At 37.6% G+C, this 23,936-nt stretch overlaps 2 protein-coding genes across 2 annotated transcripts; both read right to left on the bottom strand.

The window, feature by feature from the left end:
• Positions 1 to 4,956: 4,956 nt before the first annotated feature.
• On the bottom strand, positions 4,957 to 6,600 carry LOC111908924 (purine permease 3). Its single transcript, XM_023904711.2, has 2 exons — positions 5,685 to 6,600; positions 4,957 to 5,428 (listed from the first exon to the last, which is right to left on the bottom strand). The coding sequence occupies exons 1-2, from the start codon at positions 6,426 to 6,428 to the stop codon at positions 5,066 to 5,068; spliced, it is 1,107 nt and encodes a 368-aa protein (XP_023760479.1). The 5' UTR covers positions 6,429 to 6,600; the 3' UTR covers positions 4,957 to 5,065.
• Positions 6,601 to 18,611: 12,011 nt separating this feature from the next.
• On the bottom strand, positions 18,612 to 19,996 carry LOC111908918 (bet1-like protein At4g14600). Its single transcript, XM_023904707.3, has 5 exons — positions 19,842 to 19,996; positions 19,455 to 19,517; positions 19,213 to 19,336; positions 19,057 to 19,113; positions 18,612 to 18,894 (listed from the first exon to the last, which is right to left on the bottom strand). The coding sequence occupies exons 2-5, from the start codon at positions 19,511 to 19,513 to the stop codon at positions 18,742 to 18,744; spliced, it is 393 nt and encodes a 130-aa protein (XP_023760475.1). The 5' UTR covers positions 19,514 to 19,517; positions 19,842 to 19,996; the 3' UTR covers positions 18,612 to 18,741.
• Between the last annotated feature and the right edge of the window lie 3,940 nt (positions 19,997 to 23,936).

Consider the following 23,936-nt stretch of genomic DNA (forward strand, 5'->3'; position numbering starts at 1 on the left):
CAACTCAGGTATGCTCAAATCCAAGGCCTGTACTTTCACTCCTTCTTCTTTGAAGCACCTTCTTTACTCTAAGAACACACAAAATCACTTAAGGCTCTCCAATGGACACACACAAGATCAAGAACTAGGATTTAGGGTTTGAGAAGGTTTATTGCCTGAGGATGGTGGCCAGGAATGAGGCCATCTCATTCTTTATATAGGGACACACCAAAAATTAGGGTTTTCACTATGTGCCTAGTACACCCAGTGTACCCTCTGGTACGCCCAGCGTACTAGGTGGCTTCTCTTATAAGTCACGCACACGAGTACGGTAAGCGTATACACATGTACACCTAGCATACTCAGCTGCTACCTTTCTCAAATAAGCGATTATTCCTGCCAAAACTTCAAACTTCCATTGCTTCCTAAATATAACTCCGATTCCAATGTACCTCATATCCACGAAAAATTGACGAGATGCCCTACGCTTCTAGCAACTTGTCGCAACCCTGAGACTCCCTCATGCCCGTGTTGCAACCTGTGGACCCTAATCACGGACGAACTAAAAAAGGATGTTACACTGTATGATTAGCATATACGAGTGTTGCTGGGTTGGTGGAAGTTTCATGGATGAGTTGCGTGGAGTTAGCCAGCCAGTTTCGAGATGATTAGCCTTTCCTCTAAGGTGTGAAGATTGAGTGTATGATTATTCTAGTGTGTATTATTAGGGTTTTTGTGATGATCCTATGAAATAAATACGGGTAGGTGTGGAAGGTAGTATGGGCCCGTAGTACTGGAAGCACAAGACCCGTCTGCGTAACAGGGAAATCACAACCCTTAAGGCTTTGTTGGGAATTGGTTCCCTTGATATGGTTCGTGTGTTATTTGATATCCCCCTGGTTTATTTTCAGTATGGTGACAACGAGGCGAATGGAGACTGGGTCCAGATCGGGATCAGGAGCTGGCAGTCAAGGTGGGTCAGCTGCATTGGATGATAGGATTATGGAGATTCTCCGTGAGGAGGTTGTGTCTATTGTCCAAGATCAGATACCATCTTGAGTTAGTAATAGTATGCAAAAATAAGCAAAAGGGGTGAAAAAACTTTAAAGAGAAGCTATAGGATAGTACGAAAGGGGTGATATATCCCAAAAAGAAAAGTCAATAATAGTAGAATTTCATCAAAAACTTAAAAGATAAAACTATTCTAAGTATAAAACTATAAAAACCTGTGAAGTCACCAACATTAAGTTGACATTTTGAAAACACATATATTCTTAGGGGAATTAGTAACAACAATAGTAGTATTGTGAAGGAGGTCATCTAGGGATTGATGGAAGTACTTTTTGTTCTTTTATTGTTTGGTATATGTTAGGAGACCAAAGTGTTCTTGATTTTCAAATAATATAAACTATTATATCTATAATAAATAAAAGTAATGGTTATGTTATATCTTATGTGTATTGTTCAATGTATTCAATAACTGTGTACCAACATCACAATGTCGCACAACCCCACGATTCCACCATCGACTGGGGTTGTGAAATCCTTCAACCATGTCAGTGTATAAATCATCTCCTAATGACTTCTCAAATCGTGCCCGTTTTCTTCTTCAGGGCTCTATTTCTTTCTCTATTTCATGTTAATGAGAGGATTCCTTTTGCTCAACTATTTTTGTAGCACTTATCTCAGCCTTAGCTAGATATGGAAACCTATTCTCAAAGAACGATACATTTCTTGACTCCATTATTGTGCCTTTGTGAATTTCTAGTATTTTCAAGTCATGCACAAGAAACAATTAAGCACTATTGTTTTGTGCGTATCCAATAAATATGCAATCAACAGTCTTTGGTCTTATCTTAACCACCTTGGGTGTAGGTACCACGAAATTTGAAAGACACCCCACACTCGAAGGTATTTTTAGGAGGGCTTTATACCCGACCATAACACATATGGTGTTTTATCTGACTTCTTTTGTGGTACCTTATTTAAAAGGTAGTTAGCCGACAATACAATCCCCCCTACATTGAGGGTGGCAATCCAGAACTTAACAACGTGACATTCATCATTTCCTTTAAGGTATGATTTTCCTTTTTGCCATGTCATTTTGTTATGTTGAATAAGGTGCAGTAAGCTCATGTATTATACCATGATTTGCATAAAATTCCTCAAATGGTGATACATATTCACCACCACGATCACTTCTTAGTACTTTAGTTTTTTTGTTGAGTTGATTCTCAACTTCACTTTTGTATAATTTAAGCTTCTCTATGGCCTCATCTTTACTTTTAAGTAAATAGACATAGCATAATTTAGTGTAATCATCAATAAAAGGATAAGGTACTAATTTCCACTCTTAGATGGAATCGACTTCATGCTACACACATCTGTGTGAATTAATGCAAGTGGTTCATTTGTCCTATGATATGACTTGAAAGATTATTGTGTTAATTTTGATTCAACAAAAGTGTTGCATCTATATTTTAAGTCAATATGAAAATGTGGTATGTGATCGAGTTTAATTAAATGTTGAAGATTATCAAAATTAACATGTCCTAATCTATCATGCCAAATATTTGAAGACTAAAGCAAGTAAGTAGGAAAATTATTCATTTCATTGTCATCTTCATTTGGCTTAAGAGCCATTACACATAAATTAAACATAACCCTTACCCACATACACATCATTTTTTGTTAACACAAATTTATCTAATTTAAACACCAAGCGAAAACCATGCTTATTCGACAGCCAAACTGACACAAGATTGTTACGAATTTTAGGTACATACAACATTTCATTCAACATTAGCTCTCTTCCCGATGTCGTGTTCCTTCCCAACACCTTGGATATCAGAAGTTGCCGAGTTTCCCATGAAAAACTTGTCACCATTATCGACAACCTTGAAGTTTTTGAACCATTCTTTATATCAAGCAAACATGACAGGTAGCTCCCGTATCACTCCACCATTCCCTTGGACTGGACTCCACAAGGTTAACTTTAGAAATAACCACTACAAGATCGATGGCAAACACCTCTTTGGTTATCTTCTCCATAATGTTTGCCTCCTTTGCCTTCTTTGGAAGCTTGTAATCAGCAGACCAATGACTAAGTTGGTTATAATTGTGGAAGTTTCCTTAATACTTTTTCTTAAAAGTTCCACCTTTGGCTCTCAAGTTTCCACCTTTGCCTTTCTGTTGGAATTTCCCCTTTCCAAACTTGTTCTTCCCACAACTTTAACCATGCTCCACCACAATAGCTTTTTCAAAGGTAGGGTTATAGCTATTCTTTTGATTTACCTTATTGTCCTCTTTACTTCGAAGGCGAACAATAAGGTCCTCAATTGTCATTTCCTTTCTCGTATGTTTCAAGTAATTATTAAAATCAACCCAACTAGGGGGTAGCTTCTCAATCATGGAAGCAACAGAAAAGGCTCATTAAACCCCGTACCCTCAACATGTATGTCATATAGGAGGACTTGTAGTTTTTGGACTTGGGACATTACATTTTCCCATATACGTACCATTTTATAGTCTAGAAATTGGGCAACCACAACATTCTTGGTCCCAACATCTTTTGTTTTTGTTTTTTTTTTTTTTTGTCTAATGAGTCACATAGTTCTTTAGTCGTTTTTGTTACACAATAGACATTATACAATGAATCAATAAGACCATTAAGAACATAGTTCCTACATAAGAATTTAAGAGTGTGTCCAAGATTTAATAACACTCAAAACTTACACATTTGCTTCACCTTTTGGCATTTTCAGAGACTCTTTAATTAAGTATCTAGCAAGATTCAATGTTGCGAGATAGAAAAGCATGTTTTGCTGCCACCTTTTCAAGTGCAACTTAGAAAACTTTTCTGGTTTCTTCGCATGATTAACTAGCATAACTATCACTGGAACTCCTTAAACATTAGGAGTACCATTAGGCTTTGGTTGTTGGGAGCTTTAACTAGTCATACTAAACATATAAACGAATTGTTTTAGTTAAACCAAAGTAAAACGATTAAAGATCAGTACACAATCACAACAAGTAAAATTGTTAAACTCTTATCTTTTCCAGAAAATAGATTTTAAAAATTTGTTAAACACTTGATTTTGAAATCTATTTTAGAAAAGAATTTCTGAAAACATTAGCAAAACAAGAACGTTATTACTGAAAATTAGAATAAAACATAAATCAGAAGCTATTTTAGAAAATTGTTTCTGCAAACGGAGTCACAACCCGGTAATGTTAGTGTGATGTTATTTCCCGTAGATGATAGATGATGTTATCATATACGATTGGCTCGTTTAAGTCCAGATGAGAATAAAATGCAGAGTAAAAGAAGAGTAAAGATGCAAGATGAGACAAGAGTATGGGACAAGATGAAATAAATGAAGTGAGAAGATAATGAAAGAGGTAAGGACAGAAAAGAAGATAAAGTATGAGGTGAGATGAGATAAATGGGATATGAGAAGACACGAGTAAAAAGAAGAAGATATAGATAACATAAGATGAGAATATAAGAGATAGATGAGATGAGAAAAAATGAAAATAAATTAGAGTTTGAGGAAAAAAGAATATAAAGATAGTGTATGGAAATATAAAAAGATTAAAAGAAAGATTATGATAAATGAAAACTCATAGAATATAATGGTATGATGTTGTAGATATTTTCATGTTTTGTATGTTCATGTCATGACCAATGTAGGTGTGAAGGTGGGAGCACAAGAACTTACTCTAGAAGAATAAGTTTATTTCTTTGTATTTTTCATTGTTGCTCATTTTATAGTTAGCATTTATTGTAAACCCAAAATTAATCTAGAAATGCAAATTATTTTGAGTTAATAGAATTCCGTCTGTAGAAACTCTGATAATTGTCAAGAATATTTAGATTGAAAATTTTGTGTAGTTATAGTGTTTTTCTCAATGTACATTGTTATAAAATTTGTTTTTCATATTACTTAATAATCAGCATTAATCTGAATATATCATTGTGATAAAAGAGTATAATGTAAAATAAAACAACCTTTAACATCAAAAAAAAAATATAAGTTGAAATAAAACAACCTAAACATCCAAAAATACATAAAATAATTACAAATCATACGGAAGAGTAATTAATTTGAGGCAAATCCACCGATCTATCATGCAAAGATTCTCTTTCTATGTCTTTCGTTTTCATCACTTTATACTCGCCATAAAAGTAAGATGTAAATCCCCAAAGAGATAGAACAAGTGCGATACCCTTTTCCGCTTGGAAATGCTCTTTGTAGAAAACCACCGCCAATACCTCGGTCACCGGAAGTAGTACAGCGATTATGATTCCTGATAGCAACGATGATGCACAAAATACCACTCCGATAGCCCCCAAGAAGAAACTTTGCCAGAAAATTGCGTTTATACACAACACTGCATAATATTTCGTTTCACCAAGTTCATATTCCTTCGCCTCTCTTGGAATCGCCTAAAAGAAGAGAAAGTATATATACTCAATAACTTAAAGTAATATGAACGTAATTCAAATAGACAAGCCTTCAAACCAACACAAGTACGTTCTTTTATCCTAAACTCGAAGTGAAATGACGGAAAACTTCATCACTTTTTCAACAATATATAAGACCTAATCAATTTCTTTTATGGGAAAGATGATTTGTTTATTACGATTTAGATTAAAATACAAGAATTTAGAATGATATGTTTGCATGCAAAGGACTTGGTACCTTGAAATCGTTGTCAATGATCATCCCTGTTGTGCAAACGATTGTAGCAAATAGACAAATGACCATTTGAATCTCCAACACCAGTGTATATGTTATCGCCTGCTTTGCCTTGTTATATGTCATCTCCACCATCGGCAACACCAGTCCATACAACGCCGCCGCCGCTACAGTCATAAAGAACCCTTTTAAATACTCCGCCCTCGACTCTCCATTTGGGAGATCGCTGCTGGTATGCAACGCTAGCACCGCCGCTCCAACGGTGAGAAGCATCACCGCATTGATAGAATACGGCGTGAATTTCTGTTTCACTAACAGAAATGCGAAGAACGCGGTGAAGCCGAGCTGGGAGGCGATGATGAGGGAAGTGGTGGAGACAGGGAGGCGGGAAACGCCGCAGGCGTAGAGGAAGTCGTCGAGGCCGGTAAGAACACCGATGACGGCCGCTGCGAAGAACAGCCGAGGACGCATGAACACGACGGTTGTTGACGTGGGTGAAGTTGAACAACGCCGGCAAAAGTAAAGAACGAGAAGGACGATTAAGATGAACGGCCAACCGCCGGTTTCAAGGAAGGCGGAGAGCCAGACACGGTTGCCGCCGTGGAGGAAATAGAGGCGCATGCTCAATGGGCCACCGCAGTTTCCGAGGGACAGGAGGATGCAGTTGAGAATCAGCAGTGCCTTCTTCGCCGACGGGCTCACTTTTGTTGCGACGATGGGTGATGCAAGTTCTTCCCGACCTTCCATGATTAATTAGAAGATATTGTTAACTATGGTGTAAATCTGTGTATGGTTTTTGATAGGGTTTAGAAATTGCAGTTTTGCAGGTATCTTGGAGCACTAAGATCTTGAAATTATCAATATTTGTCCGTAATAAAAGGTCGCCACTCATTTTATGCTTCTTAAGTTTCGGAGACGAGTCTAAATAACAACATCAACAAAAGTATAATTGAATCACAAGTTTATAATTTATAAAGTTCTAATATATTCGCAGACATTTTGTAGATTTGTGCAAAATTAAAAAGTGAGATCTTATAAAAATTTTATAAAATATTATTAACTAAATTTGCTATCACTAAATTTAAAACTAACTGATAACAAACATGTTGTAAATTTACTGTATGTCACAACATTATGTATTTACTCATTAGATGTTTTAGTTTTAAGATTATACATGTTTACTAAAAGATCTTCTTTATCATCATTATTATCATTCATCATTATTATCAATGTGTTCATCTACATATTACTTGAGTTCAACTTCTTCTTTCTTTATGTTCTTCCACAATAGTATGAATTTTTTAGATAGGTTTTTCTACAGTTTAATAAACTTTATCCATGTTTACTAGTGAACACGCAATGCAACTTCTTCTCTACCTTCTTCCACAATTGATTTTCAACTACGATGGTATTTCAACATGTGTTTAAGGATAAATTAATAGACTAATAGATCTCCTTTGACTAAATGATGTATTCTTCTTCTTGTTTTTTTTTTTACATAGAACAATCCGGTTCAAATTTTTTAGTTAGATTCATCTTTTTTTAACTAAAAAAGTTCAAAGTTAATAACTTAATAATATATATTTGTTATATTTAACATAAAATTAATGTTTAATACGTTTACAACATAAAATTCAAATCTTCCTAAGTATTAAGCGATATCATACCACTCACCGAAGGTCTCTTGGTTGATGTTTATAAATAATGAAATATTACTATTTCTATTTTATAAAGGTTTAAACAACTATAATATATAAAAGAAATATATTAATGTTGTCTAATTATAATTGGTAGAAGACAATAGTGTCGAATTATAAATAGTCAAAATAATGGGGGTTTAATCTGATCGGTGGTTGATAGGTGGCAAAAGAAAAGGAAAGAGAAGTGTATGTTTAAATGCTAAAATCAAACACGTATCTCCCAAAGAAGAACAGAAGCAGAAGAAGACGATAGGGCAATTTTCTGATATATTCCATAAAAACGTGACAATGCAAATAAATAATCCAAAGCTAGCTAGAAAGAAGGAAGGAAAACATGGTGGACGTTTTAAATTGTTTTCATTTTTGTTAGGATATATATATTTTTGTTATTTTAAGTTAATTCTTTCATGGTATCTACCCCTGATTTTATAGTCATACCATGTAATAATTATTTTTAACTTTGATAGATTTTAATATTATTAACTTTCGACACGTTCTCAATTTTCAACCAATGTACGGAACAAATGTTATTATTATTTTTTTGGGGTAAATGTCATTCTACCCTACTACGAAGTTTCACCATTTGGTTTAAATGATTTCTTTCGGGTTTTTTTAGCATTTAAGGGGTACGAAAGTATAGTTTTACCGGCTAAAATGGTCCATTAACCTGTTTTAAGAAGTTTCGAAGTCAAGTCATAGTTCAAGTCATGTACTGAGTTAACTTTGAATCAACTTGCTCTACACGTCACCGAGTTGAGCTGAATCATTTGCTTGGCCCCTAAGGCTCAATTGGACCCAATATTTATAAAAGGGATGGTTTAATAAATCAAACGCTAAAGCTTTATACCCATTTTTAGCCAAACATTTACCGACAAGACGGAGACAACAATCCCTTTCACGAGATTCACAAGATGGCTACCCCACCAACGTCACCAGATTTGATTTCATTAAATTCTTGAGACCGGATCAACTTCAATGACATACACACAATATTCTGCAATTGTGGGGAGAGAATAGCAGAAACACAGGTGGAGATGGATCGCATTAAGGAGGAAATGGGGTGTGATTATGTGATATCAAGGGTCGAAATGCTCATTGTGCAACACCGATTTGATCGTAACGACAAGAAGATGCAAGTTATGACTGTTGTGGTGGTGGGACTCATGGGGGTGACGTTTGGTTTTCTCGTGGAGAAAATGCACAATCTAATCTAATAGTGAATCCAGTGGTGTTTGCTCTCGATGTGTTTGTCTTAGGTTATTTGTGCTTTTGTGTTAATGTGCAATGTTGTCTATTAGGGTTTATGTAGATTGTTGTCTAGTACCTGAAACCGTTTTTTGGTGTTATCGTTTTGAAGTGGATGATGAAATCCTGTCTAAGCAGGCATTTTGTATAAATGAATATGTAATCGTGTTTAATGTAATTGAGAAGATGACTTTTGTTAATTAGGATCTGTTTAATGTTAAACAATGTAATTACTAACATATATATTACCTTTTAACATTTAAATAAACATTTTTAATTACTAAGCTATATATTAGTTACCATATATATATATATATATATATATATATATATATATATATATATATATATATATATATAATAAACATTTAAATAACTTCTTGTATTTTTAATAACATTTTTAATATATCTTTAACTAAGCTATATATTAGTTTAACATTTAAATAAAAAAAAAAAAATTAATAACACTAACGCTAGTATAGTCTTGTTAGTTAGTGAGGAACTTGGGGGTATTTTCATCATTTCACATTGTAGCCTCAAATATATACCACTGAGATAGATCCTTTACCATTTTTACCTTGTTTTTTCTTGCTTGTCCTTCTCTCGTTGGAAATTGAAGGTATGAAGATGAAAGGAACCATGAAATCAGTGGAATGTTCTTATGGGTATGATGCTATAATACGAACCTCAACCATTCCTAGATCATCCTTCAAATTCTCCAAAATCCATTTCCAAATCTCTTTGTTTTCCACCCAAACAACTGACCAAGCAATTGGAAATATATGAATATTAGCATCCCTTCCAACTGCACATATTAACTCTCCAATACATAAGCCCTTCAAGAAACACCCATCCATATTATTACTCTTCTGCAATTAACTTTCCATCCTTGCTTTAGTCCCTCAAAACATACGTAAAAGTTACTAAAATAAGTCTTCCCATCAAGCATACTATTGACACCAATCTTCACTATTGATCAAGGGTTTGATCTTCTTATCTCATCACCATATGACCAAATCTTTGAGTAGTTCTCAACAAGTATGCCTTCAATTAGCTCAATGACACGTTTCTTTGCTCTCCTACAATATCACATACTTACATCTATTCCAAAATTTTGTTTGACCTCTTCCTTAAGCATCCTAACAACTCAGTTGTAAAATCGTTGTCAATCTAAGCATAGCTAACAATTGATCCCAATCTGAAATTTCTTGCACAATTGTGCTCATCTATAAGTGAGTTAATCTAGAAAGATTGTTCTTCACTCATCCAGGAGGACCAAAGTATAAACTTACACTGGCCAGAGCAACATTTAACTAAAAGTCTCCTACTACCATTTTTCTTGTAGCACAACTGATAGCCATTAACGACAACATAATTACAACATATGTTTTAACTGTTTTGCACTTTCAAATCTCATACCTAACACATGTTTTTGTTTTTTTCCAACGAACATTTTTATTATAAGTTGTTACTTCCTCAACAATTGTGTCATTGTCATCCATACAAAAATATGGGTCTTCATGAGGAGGACTTGACGGGATTGACTGCACCTTGGGGCATAACTTGCTCAAAGAAACATCATTTATGGTCTTATTCATAGGAGTGGAATCAACATGTCCAAGGTCATCATGTATATTACCTTGAAAGTCATCAATGTTGCTCTGAAAAGCTCTTATGCCATGTAAGTCCTCATTATTCCCCCTACACCTGATTGCTTGTCTTCAGGACTGCATACTTCAGCTTGGTCATCCACTATCCATTGATGGGCATTGACACCAAGATGATCCATGTAAATATGGATTACACATCCGCCGTCATACCCTACTTGAATCAACTCCTAGTAGTCTTTCTCGTTGGCTATTATTCTCAATCCATCAGGAAAATCTATATCGGGCATGCAAAAGTACACATTCACACATTCCTCGTTTGTGAATCTTTTAATAAACAGTAGAAATTCCTTCAAGCCCATTCCTGCAAAATCGACATCTTTAAAGTGTTGCTTCGCTCCATCTGAGTAACTAATTGTGGGGTACCTAGTAAAAATGCCAGCAAAATGAAATATCGACCTTCATATACATGTGTCGTAGCAGCGATTTTAGAGAGAAACAGTAGAAGAAGAAAGGGGAAGAAGATAGCGACGAATGAATATGTCCTTTTCAAAAGGGTTAAGTAGGTCAAAAGGTCAATTATTGAAATCATTAAGTGATGTGGCAATGGAAATAGCGACGTGACAAAATTTTAAATGGCGTACCTTTTCATACCTCCTGACTAGGATGGGGTTAATCGGCTGACCCCTTCGTTTTCTATAGAATGGCTTTAAGAATATGTAAAACTACACTTCGTACCCCTTAAATGTAAAAAAACGAAAGGGGCCATTTAAACCAAAAGATGAAACTTCGTAGAGCTACAGTGACATTTACCTTTTCTTTTTTAAAAAAGGTAACTTCCCTAATGATGGTTTTCGGGTCAGTTTTCGCGCACCGACTAATTATAACACTGTAAATTTTCAGACAAATTTTTCATTTTAAAATCACATAAAAACAGTATCACTTTTTCTCAAATCACCATGTATCAAGTATCAAAAACACGATTTAACAAAACAGCTGATAATATCACAGAATCCTCGACATAATCTCAAACATGTGTGTACAATCAAGCCGACGCATTCCCGCGATCCTGAGAAGTACCTGAAACACAAAACACATAACACGGTAAACACGAAGTTTAGTGAGTTCCCCAAAATACCACATACACAAATAATAAGCCTCTTGTGGCTATAACTCGGCATGGAACCTCCGGTGTCACAACTCGGTGTGGACCCTCCGGTCATATGTCTCAGTGAGAACCCTCCGGTCTCACAGCTCGGGTTGGACCCTCCAGTCCTATATCTCAGTGAAAACCCTCCGGTCTCACAATTCGATTTGGATCCTCCAGTCCTAACTCAGTAAAGCACAAAATAATATAACATATATCACAAAAACAAAATGCATAATATCACATAAATCAATATAAGCACATAGGACCCTCCGGTCGATAACTCAAATAAGACCCAATGGTCACTCAGTATTACCACTCAGGTGAGTATATTGAGAAGACTCAGCTCGTAAGTAAGAAAGTAGATCTAGTACCCCCATGAACAGTCTAGACTCCGCCTACATAATATAATTATCTCTAATCAACAATTTGTAATAACCACCACTATGAATCTTCTACTAGGTCTCAAAAGGGTGAACATACCATTTTACCCCTCCATGGTCTCCAAAGTCCACAATTAACCAAACCCTAAAAGTCAACGGAAGTCAACACTCAATTCAACCTCCCAAGGCTGAAATACCACGTAAAGCTGCAAGCTTTACGTCCATGCATTGCATCTAGGGCTTGAAATGCCAAAACAAGCTCTATTATAGGGTTTAATGCATGGTATCTAGGGCTCGAAATGCCAAAACAAGCTCTATTATAGGGTTTAATGCATAAATGCTTGCCTCTAACTTGATAAAGCTTGGATCTTTGGGCTCAAAGGACCTCTTATAGTCAAGATCTAAGGTTTCAATCTTATGACATGCTCAATAACCAAAAGATGGATGGGAGAAAACCCTAAAACTCCCTAGAGTGAGATCTAAAAAAAGAAATGGTCAAGATGGTAGCTTTTTACCTCCAAACAGAAGCTATCACTGAAGAACACTGGATCCAAAAGTCCCTCATCGATCCAATCCGTTTTGCTCTCCAAATCTCCTTCTAAAGCACAAACTGAGTTTAATCTCGATCTCTCTGTCTCTCTCTCTCTCTCTCTCTCTCTCTCTCTCTCTCTCTCTCTTTCTCTCTCTCTGACACACACACACAACAAGTGGAACTGGTCTAGGGTTTCTCACAAAGCTCTAAGATGACGAGGGAGGTGGATATCAAGGATTAAGGTCCTTTAAATAGGAAACAAACCCAGAAAATTAGGGTTTTCTCACTCAACACCTACTCGTCGAGTTGGGGTCCTCCAACTCGTCGAGTAGACTTTAGAAATCACGCGGCCATTAACTCCTCTACTCGGCGAGTTAGGGTATCCAACTCGTCGAGTTCCTCTGAAATAAAGAATGTAAATAATTAAATATTATACCTGGGAGTCAGGATGTTACAATTCTCCCCCACTAGAATTAGACTTCGCCCTCGAAGTCATCCTCTGGAAACAACTCTAGGTACTACTCTCGCATCTCGGACTCCGGCTCCCAAGTCCACTCGGATCCCTTCTGATGTTGCTACTGGACCTAAACCAGGGACACCTCTTTATTCCTTAAGACCTTCACCTTCCTGTCCAAGATCGATATCGGCCTCTCAATGTAGTTCAGGCTTTCATCAACCTGAATATCCTCTAAAGGAACCATTTTCATCTCATCGGCTACACACTTCCCCAGCCGGGACACGTGGAAGGTGTTATGAATCTGACTCAACTCCACAGGTAGCTCTAACCGATAAGCTACCTTACCCACTCGAGCGATCACTCTAAAAGGACCGATGTATCTAGGGCCCATCTTACCCTGTTTCCTAAATCGGATCACCCCTTTCCATGGGGATACCTTCAGGAGGACAAAATCTCCGGCCTGAAACTCTAGCTCTGAATGGCGCCACTCGGTGTAGCTCTTCTGATGACTCTGATCTGTCAGTAACCTCTACCTGACTTGTTGGATCTGCTCTGCCGTCTTTAGCACTATCTCTATGCTCCTCACCACTCTCTGCCCTACCTCTCCCCAACAGATGGTAATCCGACACCTCCTCCCATATAAGAGCTCAAAGGGAGGCATACCAATACTGCAATGATGGATGTTGTTGTATGAAAACTCATCCAAGGGCAAGTAAGTGTCCCAACTTCCTCCGAAGTCCATAACACATGCACGTAGCATGTCCTCGAGTGTATGTATCGTCCGCTCGCTCTGCCTGTCGATCTGTGGGTGGTAAGCGGTGCTGAAATATAACCGGGTGCCCAACTCCTCATGAAATTTCTTCCAGAACATGGAAGTAAAACGTACATCCCGATATGACACTATCGATGTTGGCACCCCATGCCGTGACACCACCTCTCGCACATAGATCTTGGCCAACTTCTCCGCAGAAGATCTCTCACTGATAGCCAGAAACTAAGCGCTCTTCGTCAACCAGTCTACAATCACCCATATCGCGTCGACACCTCGCGTGGTCCTTGGTAATTTGGTGATAAAATCCATGGAAATATGTTCCCACTTCCACCGGGGAACCTCTAAAGGCTACAACAGGTTATGTGGGCGCTGGTTCTCTGCCTTGACCAGATGACAAGTCAAGCATCTCTCGACAACCCATGCCATACCTCTCTTCATGCAGAGCCACCAATAATCTCTTTTTAAGTCCAAATACATCTTGGTGGCTCCCGTATAGATCGAGAATCTCGACCTATGGGCCTCCTCCATCAAAACACGTCGAGCTCCACCCGTATATGGCACCCAGATCCACCCATAGTAGGTCATAAGCCCACGGATATCGGTCTCAAAATCAGAAATCTACCCAATCACCCGCTCTCTCTTACAGTTCTCTGGTCTCATGGCCACCGCATGGGCCTCTCGGATGGTATCTAAGACTGGATTCATCACCTTCTATAACATCCATAAAATTTGAGCCAATTTAAACTTTTTAAATCATTTAAAACCATTCAGTTATTACAATTTGTTTTCAAAATAGTTTAAACATCAGAGTTCCCAGAAATCAAAATCATCAATCGAGGAAGTGTACAGTCACGCCTTCGCCTTCCCGCAGTCATCCGTTGAACCTGAAACGATAAACTAAAACTGTAAGCTCGAAGGCTTAGTGAGTTATCCCCAAAATACCAACGCTATTCGATATAACCATAACATATAACATATAAGTAAACAGAACAGCCATGCATCTTGAGTCAACAATGTGACTGGTCCGCCCACACCAGGCCTTCAGTCCACCTGGTCCACTCTCTGAGTCTACAGTATGCATAATGAGCCTTCAACCTGACTGGACCCCTCGCAGGGCCTACAGCCTATCTGTACTACTCCCGAGCGTTTGGCATAACTAAACCGCCTTGCAGGGCCTACAGCCCATCCGAACCGCTTGTCGGCTATGTTGGCTTACAGCACAAAGCAGGACCGTCTTAACCCAACCCCCAACCAAACGAACATGTGTACATAAATATCATACGCTAGCTCACATCATATACTAGTCAAACTGATCTAACAGATCACTGATCATAGCAACATCCCAATAACCGGGATACAGACCTAACCGGTCACTAACATAGCCTCATTCTATAACCAGGAACCGACCTAACCGGGTCACTAAGCATAAGCATATCACCATCCTAACTACCATGATGTAAATCAATAAAAGCATATCGTGCAATAAACCTGGATACAAATCCGATAAGGGCCGGCATTGGTGCCTTAGACCCTATTGATATAGTGAGGATAACTCACCTTGCAATGCCGAACTGAACCAAGAAATCACGCTCCCGAAACACTGCCCCAAACTCTAACACCTATAACCACCAATGATACATACTCATAAATTTCCAACTTCCCAAAATGCCCCAGAAGTCAAATAGACAACCCTTGGCCAAATTCAAGGTCAACGATCAAGGTCAACAATCCATGTTGACTCGACTCGTCGAGTGCAGTCATTAACTCGTCGATTCCTTCCAGAACTAGAGTAGTCGGGAAAACCCCCCACTGACTCGTCGAGTTTCCTGCAATTCGTCGGGTTTAAGCGTGTCCAAACTTCGGGAGAACCCAAGTGGACTCGCCGAGTCACCCCATTGACTCGCCGAGTCCATGCAGAAGTCCTTGCACGACAATCTTCATCGGACTCGCCAAGTTGACCATGCAACTCGTCGAGTCCCTTCAGTCCACTATCCATTCAGATGCTTTTTAATCCTTTTTAAGGTTTCATATTGCAGATTTAGCTTCCCAAGGCATGTTTATCACATAAAGTTGCAAACTTTACGTGCATGCAAGGCTCTAAAGTCTTATAATGTCAAAACCAAGCTTGAAATGGATTTTCATACTTAAGGAGAGGTTCATACTTGCTAAAGCTGAGAGCTTTATGGACTTAGAGACCAAAGAGAGTTCAAATATGAAGTTACAACTTCATATCTTATCTCATACCCAAAAATAGCTTCTTATTATGTTAAAAAAGCCCTAATCTTTAACCGAATGAGATCTAGGATGAGATGAGGTCAAGGTAACGACTTGATACCTTCCAAAAGATGCTAACTGAGGTAGATATCAAATCCCCACACGTTCCTTGCTTCTAGCCGCTTGCTCTCCAAGATCTTCTTACAAAGATCCACCTTCCAAAGCTTAAAACACAAAAGAATGAAGCATACACATGGAATAGGGTTTGTTGGACTCTCAAGAGGCTATAAGGGGGCTGAAGGAGGCTTATGTTCCTTTAAATAGGGTGCAAAAACCCCGAAAATTAGGGTTTCATCCTTCAGCTCCTACTCGTCGAGTCCTATCTTGGACTCGGCGAGTGGTCACTTAAACATGTGGCCCAAACCGCTCCTACTCGATGAGTCAGGGCATCCAACTCGTCGAGTAGACCTTGCAACATATGAAAATCAAAGCCATAAAATTATCACCTAAGAGTCGAGGCGTTACACCGTCAACCTCATGCACACGTCTCAGATCGAAGCACTCACTGCTCAGCGACTCAGTACGTCGGCACCACGTTAGCCATGCCAGGGTGATACAAAATCTCGCAGTCGTAGTCTTTCACTACATCCAACCATTTCCTCTGTCTGATATTCAGGTTGGGCTGATCCATAAGGTACTTCAGGCTCTTATGGTCTGCATATATGGTGCACCGAACACCATATAGATAGTGGCGCCAAATCTTGAGGGGGAACACCACCGCCTCCAACTCCAAATCATGGGTGGGATACCTCACCTCGTGAGGCTTCAACTGCCTTGATGCATATGCAATCACGTGTCCCCTCTGCATCAACACAACACACATCCCAGATATAGATGCATCACTGTAAACTACGAACTCCTCCACTCCCTCGGGAAGGGCCAATACTAGAGCTTCGCACAATCTCTGGCAAAGAGTCTAGAACGAGGCCTACTGCTCGGGCCCCCAAGCAAAAGTAACACCCTTCATGGTCAATCTAGTAAGAGGAACAACAATCTTGGAGAAATCTCTGATAAATCTATGGTAGTAGCCTGCCAGGCCAAGAAAACTCCTGATCTTAGATGGGGACCTTGACACCTCCCATCGCATAACTGTCTCAATCTTGGCTGGGTCGACCAAAATCCCATTCTGATTAACGAGGTGCCCTAGGAACTGGACCTCTCGTAATCAGAAATCACACTTGGAGAATTTGGCGTAAAGCCTCTCTGTCCTCAATACTCCAAGAATCTCCCGAAGATGTTCATCGTGCTACTCTCTGGACCTCAAGTATACTAGAATATCGTCGATGAACACGATCACCAACCGATCCAACATGGGCATGCACACCCGGTTCATGAGATCCATGAACGCTGCCAGTGCGTTGGTGAGTCCGAACGACATCACCACAAACTCGTAGCGCCCATAATGAGTCCTAAAGGTCGTCTTCTAGATATCCTCCTTGCAAACTCTCATCTGATGATACTCAGATCTCAAATCAATCTTGGAAAATCAAGATGCCCCCTGCTGCAACTGATTGAATAAGTCGTCGATCCTCGGTAGTGGATATCGGTTCTTGATTGTCAGCTTGTTCAACTCCCGGTAATCGATACACATCCAATGTGAACCGCCCTTCTTCTTGACAAAAAGGATCGACGCTCCAAACGGTGAGCTACTCGGTCTAATGAAACCTTTCCCCAGCAGCTCCTGGAGCTGCGAGGATGACTCCTGCATCTCGAGCGACACAATGCGATAAAGTGCCTTAGCAATAGGCACCGCACCCAAAACTTAATCGATCCAGAACTCCACATGCCTCTCGGGAGGCACACCCGGTAACTCCTCGGGGAAAACATCCGGGAACTCACACACAATCGAAACATTGGAGATAGAACTCGGCCTCTCAGTGCCAACTCTCGTATCAGTCACATATGCTAAATATCGCATACATCCATGCTGTAAACTCTGCCTCGCCCTAGCAGCAGAACAGAAAGCTAATCCAGATCTAGTCCCCTCGCTATACACAATAAGCACTCGCCCACTAGGGTCTCGTATGGTTACCATCTGACGCTCACAGTCAATCATAGCTCCAAACTGGCTCAACAAATCCATGCCACTATGACACAGATATCACCCATCATTATCGACACTAGATCTATCCGGACTTCAACACCGAAAATCTCTAATACACATCCCCATAATACATCACTGGCAAAAACCGCATGCTTGTCGGCTATAGAAACCCTCAATGGTTGACTCAACGCCTCGCGTCTGACACTAATGTGACGACTAAAGGATAGGGACACAAAAGATCGACTCGCACTCGAGTCAAATAGCACCAAAACAGACACAGAACTTACAAGAAAAGTACCTATACACAACACAATGTATATTGAATTGTCGTTTTTTCTAGTTCTTTTCTTAATTTTTTTATATGTTTTTTCCTTCCTTTTTCTATTTGTTTTATTTTGAATTGTTTCTTGTTATTGTTAATTTTATTTTGAATTTAAACATCATTCTTATTGATTTTTGGAATATGATGATTTTCAAATATGATAACGATGGTTGTTGTAATAACTCATGTATGATGTTAGCAGATGATGATTTTATTTAGTTTTGTATTCAAACAGTATCTAGTAAAAGTATCTAGTAAAAAGTACTTCCAACCATAGATTTGAGGGTTCATGTTCCGTTCGAGACAAAATAAATAGGTTAGGAATATGTATGGAGTGTGTGTTTGTTGTTCTAAAAATATTTTATTTTATTTTATTTAGTAATAAAATACACACTTCTATCCACATACTTTTATACAGACATGAAAAAAAGACTACAAACATTTCCCTTCTCTATAAAAACAAACACTGCCAAAATCTTTTTAATATTTTTTTCAAGTCACAAATGGTCTATTTGTTAAAACTGTGCTTTCAATTTCCATCAAAACTTAATTCATGGTGTAAAAAGAAACCTCATCTTCAAAATTTTGACCACATGTAAACGAGAAAAACACAAAATAGTGCAAAGAGAACAACATGAAGAACATGGTTTGCTCCTGATTGAATGATACTCTTGTTTAATTTCCTCATGTTGTTCTTCACCCCTGCTTGAGCTTTTATTAATGTCATTTGCTGTAAATTAGAATAAAAAAACTATATTAAAAACGTGAGTCTTTTAAAGATTGAGATTGTAAAATGTGTCATAATCATTCATTCGTTAATCAGCCACTTAATCATTATAGGAAAAAAAATAATAAATAAGAAACTACAAGAAGGATCAGATAAATTCCATACCAGTTGATTGATAAACTCATTTTGATTTTTGGCTTCTAACTCAATCTCTGTGGCTACCTGTTAAATTATTTAAGAATAAGCCATGATTATGCAGTTTATATAATATTGTAACATAAGAACACAAGAAAACTATTAAAAAGAAAAAAAGCTACTTACATTCTTTAACTGTCTAACTTGTTTGTAGAGGCCACCAATCTGATCATCCAGGTCAGCATGAACTGGATCAATGCGAAGCTGGATTTCATCAGAATTAGTAACAGGTCTAGTGCTAAGCCCTTCTCTGTCAAAAATTATGAACAAGAAATATTTAAAACATAATAAAAAAAGGATAAACTTTAATTTTTTTATTAACTTGTTGAAAAAATATAGAACTTGAGAGAATCACAATTCAGAAATACCTTGATCTATATGAACCAGCACCATAGTAATTGCTGCCTTTGTGAGAACTAGATGCCATTGAACTGAAGGAACAAAGAATCAATCGGACAAGAACAAGATAAAAGCACAAACACTATAACAAACTAATCAAAAAAAGCTCACAAACTGCAAAAGCTGTAAAAGCCAAAATTCTATCGCTGTATTTACTAATACGATCAATATACGAGGTAGCAATCATTAGTTAGAAACATAGAATACAAGTTCTACGCATCGAGGATGATAATCAAGCCATCACTTAAGAAATCCATACGAAATATTGGAGAAAATTGCATAAAAATGTTTAGGGTTTAATAAATCCGTAAAAGTGATTCGATTAAACGCTTAATTGAAGATCAAAGAGCACTTACTGGTGGAAATCGTTCAAAGCGGACTAACTGGAGCGATTGGAGAGGAAGTTAGACGAAATGCAGAAATCCGACCACCGCTTCTACATAAATGAATTGAATTTAAAATAAAATTATTTATTTATAAGTTATGACTTCGAGCCGAAGATAGTTTCTTGACAAAATTACGGCATTGGTCTCTGTCATTTTTCAAAATAGGCATTAGAAGCGTTACGTGTTCGGTATTTACGGTTTTATTTTCTTGCCCTTATCCTTTGCCATAAAAAAAAAAAATTGTTTCTATCTTGACAAAATTTCTCAAATGATTCTATGATTAATTGAAAATTGCAATTTTGGTTCAAAAAAGTTTAAAATAGCATCATGGGTCAAAATTTTTTATTTTGTTGCGAATTTAATGCAGTTTTCTATAAACTTTTTTGCAATGACTATTTTGTCCTTATTTTTTTCTTGTCAGTTTTTTTTATTATTTTAATATTTTTTTTGATTAAAAGAAATTTTTCATTTTTTATTTTATTTTTATAATTTCTATAACAATATAAATATATATATATATATATATATATATATATATATATATATATATATATATATATATATAATCTCTCTCTCTCACACACACACACTCTCTCTCTCATTTCCAACACTACACACTACCCTTATACCTCCCTTCCATCCTTTTTCTGGTCCATTTTCTTCCAAGAAACACAAAGGAAAACGTGGCAGCTAGCACTCGTCACCCCACTGCCACCTTCTGCCATTGTGTACCACCACTTCACAACCCTTTATCCCTCCTTCTGGTGACACAACAGCCTCCAAGCAACCTTCCAACCTGCTGCCTTACCTCTTCCCTCTTCCCCTCCAATAACCACTGCTGACATGAGCAAAAAGGAAGCAGCCGCTAGGCTGTCGGGCAGCCTCTTTCCACTGTAGAGCTGCTCTTGGTCACCACCATAGACCACCTCTGTTATGTTGTTGATGCTACTACATAAGTCCCCATTTCCATTTTTTTATGTGAATCGCAAAGGGCCAAACCGAGGAATCAAATGACCCGTCATCTTTTTTTCTTTCATCATCTTCACCGGAGAGGTTGTTCAGTGGCGATGATAGCGAAAAAGGGCATGTTGCAGGTACGCTATCATTGTTTCTCCAATTGAGGGTTTTCGAGCCCTAATCACACCTAAATCAAAGTTTTCGGGGCAACCTTCAATATCTGGTAAAATCACACCACAAAGAGAGGGTAATTCGAACCCTAGAATGTAGAATGCTTTAATGGAGAAATATGGAGGGCACATTGCTTCTATCTGTTTGTTGAACATAGTCCTACACCCTGAAGATTCTTGTAGTAGAAATGGAATTGGAGAAAATCAAAAGAATAGAAGTTGGAGATGGTAGTTGTGACTGGTGGTGGTTTTTTGCATGGTGGACTTACAGTCGGTGGTTTTTAGTGGAAGGTAATGGCAGGTGAATGGTGGAACGGAGGCAACAAGTGGAAGGCAGCATCAACGTTGGGGTGTTTGATGGCAATCGAGTACGACAGGGGGAGGACGGAGTGGGCTGAGAACTATGGTGGCAGCCGGTGGTGCTCGTTCTGGCGATTCCAACGGGGAGTGACGGAGGGAGCATTTTGGGCCAGTGTCAAAACCATCGATACCCTTCCTTGTAGTAAAACTGGAACAAAAATAGATATATGAATAGAGAGAGAGAGAGAGAGAGAGAGAGATTATTTTTATTTTTCTTTTAATTAGAAAAAAACATTTAAATAAATAAAAAAATAGAAAAAGAAAGTACCAAGGGTAAATCCGTCATTTTAAATATTTCTAAATCAAATTGGACTAGAATCGCAACAAAATGAAAACTTTGGACATGTGGTGCTAGTCAAAACTTTTTTAGACCAAAATGACAATTTTGAGCAAACCACAGGGACCATTTGTGCAGGTTAGTCTTTTATCTTTGACAAAACTAGAAAAAAAATATCACTGCGGTATGTATATTTTTGGATTTTGATCCTAATTGTAACTTTTTTTAAATTAGTGGTCTTTTTTAGTTAGTTTCGCTATATATTAGGTCGTTCTGAAAATTAAAATGTTTATAATACCTTTGGTGTATTTATTTTCTTTTTTTAATTTTTTTAATTTAATATTTATTTATTTATTTTAATAATTAAAAAATAATAAAGGGCCCACCCCCATATATCTCTCTCTCTCCCTCTCTCTCTCTCTCTCTTTCGCACACACACACATCTCATATTGTATTCTTCCTCAAGAAAACTCACACAATTACGCACATACATACACACATTTACACACACTAAATGTTATGCTTGGATTTGGAATTGAAAAAAAAAATCGCGTTCTTGGTGCTTGTGCTCTTCAATCTTCAACCTCTATTTCAAGAACAAACACATATTTGATCTTCATCTTCTTCATCATAATTCTTATCTGATCTTCATCTTGTTCATCAAAACCCAAGTCACTAAACGTAAATCCTTACAATAGCTCACCAATTGCCATCGTTCCTATTGTAGAACCTTGTCAGTTCTCCGATCTCGTCTCCTCCAGCTCCAGTTTTTTATCCAAAGATGGTGGCAAGCACGAGTTTGTCTGATTAAGAAAGATGGAGGGTCAGTAACCAGAGGAAGAAGGAGCGATTTCTAATTCACACACACACATAAACATTCTTGAAACAATTTAATACTCATAGACACATGTACCTTCTTGAAACAGTTTTAGATTCACACATACACACACATATCTATTCTTCCCTCTTTTCCTTATCCCCATGCTCGCTGCCTTCAACTCTAATGAATCAACACCATCCTCATTTTGCTTATTCATCATCAAACCTAAAAATGCTAACAACATCACCACAGTAAACCACCGTTCTCTCTATCGCTTTTTCATTTGTCACCAACATTACCTTTGTATCCCAATCTCTGATCATTATCGTCATCAAGAACAATCGAAATCCCCGCACCATCTTCACTCTTTATCTTCATCACCATCGGATACTGTTACACCCCTAGTTGGCGGCGGAAACACCGGGTGGTGTGACGACATCATGGATCACATTAATAAGCATACATTGAACATACAACAATACGATAGTAGAATAAGTACTTTTATTCATTAAAATAAGTAGATTATAATATACCTTATTCCAAGGTACAAGAAAAGTACAAAACAAGCCTTAACAGATTGGCAACGAGGAAATACTAAAATATAAAAGACGACTACAATCTCATGATCATCCTTGTAGTATGTCTTCCAACAACATAACCTCCTGAGAATACATGCATTTTGAAAGAGTGTCAACTAAAAAGTTGGTGAGTTCACAAGTTTGTAATAGCTGAATCAAATCATACTTTCTCCCTAAAGTACAGCTATATTAGAGTTGGTGTACACTTTTTGAGATCGAAAAGCATTATTTAGATATATAGATAGAATACTATCCTATATATAAATGCATATTTATTATCCTGGCTTCTATAACTAAGCTCTTGATAAAAAGATATTCCTTATAGGCATTTCAAGTATCATATATTCCTTTATATGTTATAGGTATTTCAAGCTTCCTATACATATTCCATTCACTGTGAGTGCCATAGTCGAGCTATTTCAGACCGATATGCCTCTCTTGACGCTTCATCAGGGCATCAATGTAGTAGAAAAGACAATTATCACCCAGTGTGACTCAACCGTCAAGTTTGTAGCTAGAAACCATAGGTGGGGGCGTCAATTCGTATAGATCTATACATAATTCTCCCGCTCTTGCAATTAATGGTTATAAGAGAAAGGTCTTCCTTAGTATAATATGATACTTAAGTTGATGAATAGAAGCCTCATATGAATTTAAATCATTTTAATAGCCCTAAATTTGATAACAAGTTTTTGGTTATTATTCCAGCAATAATCTATCTTATTGCAAATATTCTTTGATTCGAAGTTCCACAGTAAGGCTATTGCATTTGGTATTGAAATAGATTTATTTACAATACAATCCTATTATATCATTTATTTAACATATTGCTGATATAGATTTAATAACAATGTCATAATCCTTATAAAAATAAACAGTTACTGCATTTACCCCCGCCCTCCC

Source organism: Lactuca sativa, chromosome 6 (assembly GCF_002870075.4).
Source record: "Lactuca sativa cultivar Salinas chromosome 6, Lsat_Salinas_v11, whole genome shotgun sequence".
Classification (NCBI taxonomy): domain Eukaryota; kingdom Viridiplantae; phylum Streptophyta; class Magnoliopsida; order Asterales; family Asteraceae; genus Lactuca; species Lactuca sativa.

Bases quoted from the DNA above. Each gene is read 5' to 3' on its own strand.
- LOC111908918 (XM_023904707.3), bottom strand. From the start codon at position 19,513: ATGGCATCTAGTTCTCACAAAGGCAGCAATTACTATGGTGCTGGTTCA. The intron at 19,114-19,212 runs GTAAGTAGCTTT...ATAATTTAACAG, and splicing joins AAGTTAGACAGTTAAAGAAT to GTAGCCACAGAGATTGAGTT. The intron at 18,895-19,056 runs GTATGGAATTTA...TCTAATTTACAG, and splicing joins ATGAGTTTATCAATCAACTG to CAAATGACATTAATAAAAGC.
- LOC111908924 (XM_023904711.2), bottom strand. From the start codon at position 6,428: ATGGAAGGTCGGGAAGAACTTGCATCACCCATCGTCGCAACAAAAGTG. The intron at 5,429-5,684 runs GTACCAAGTCCT...CTCTTCTTTTAG, and splicing joins TCATTGACAACGATTTCAAG to GCGATTCCAAGAGAGGCGAA.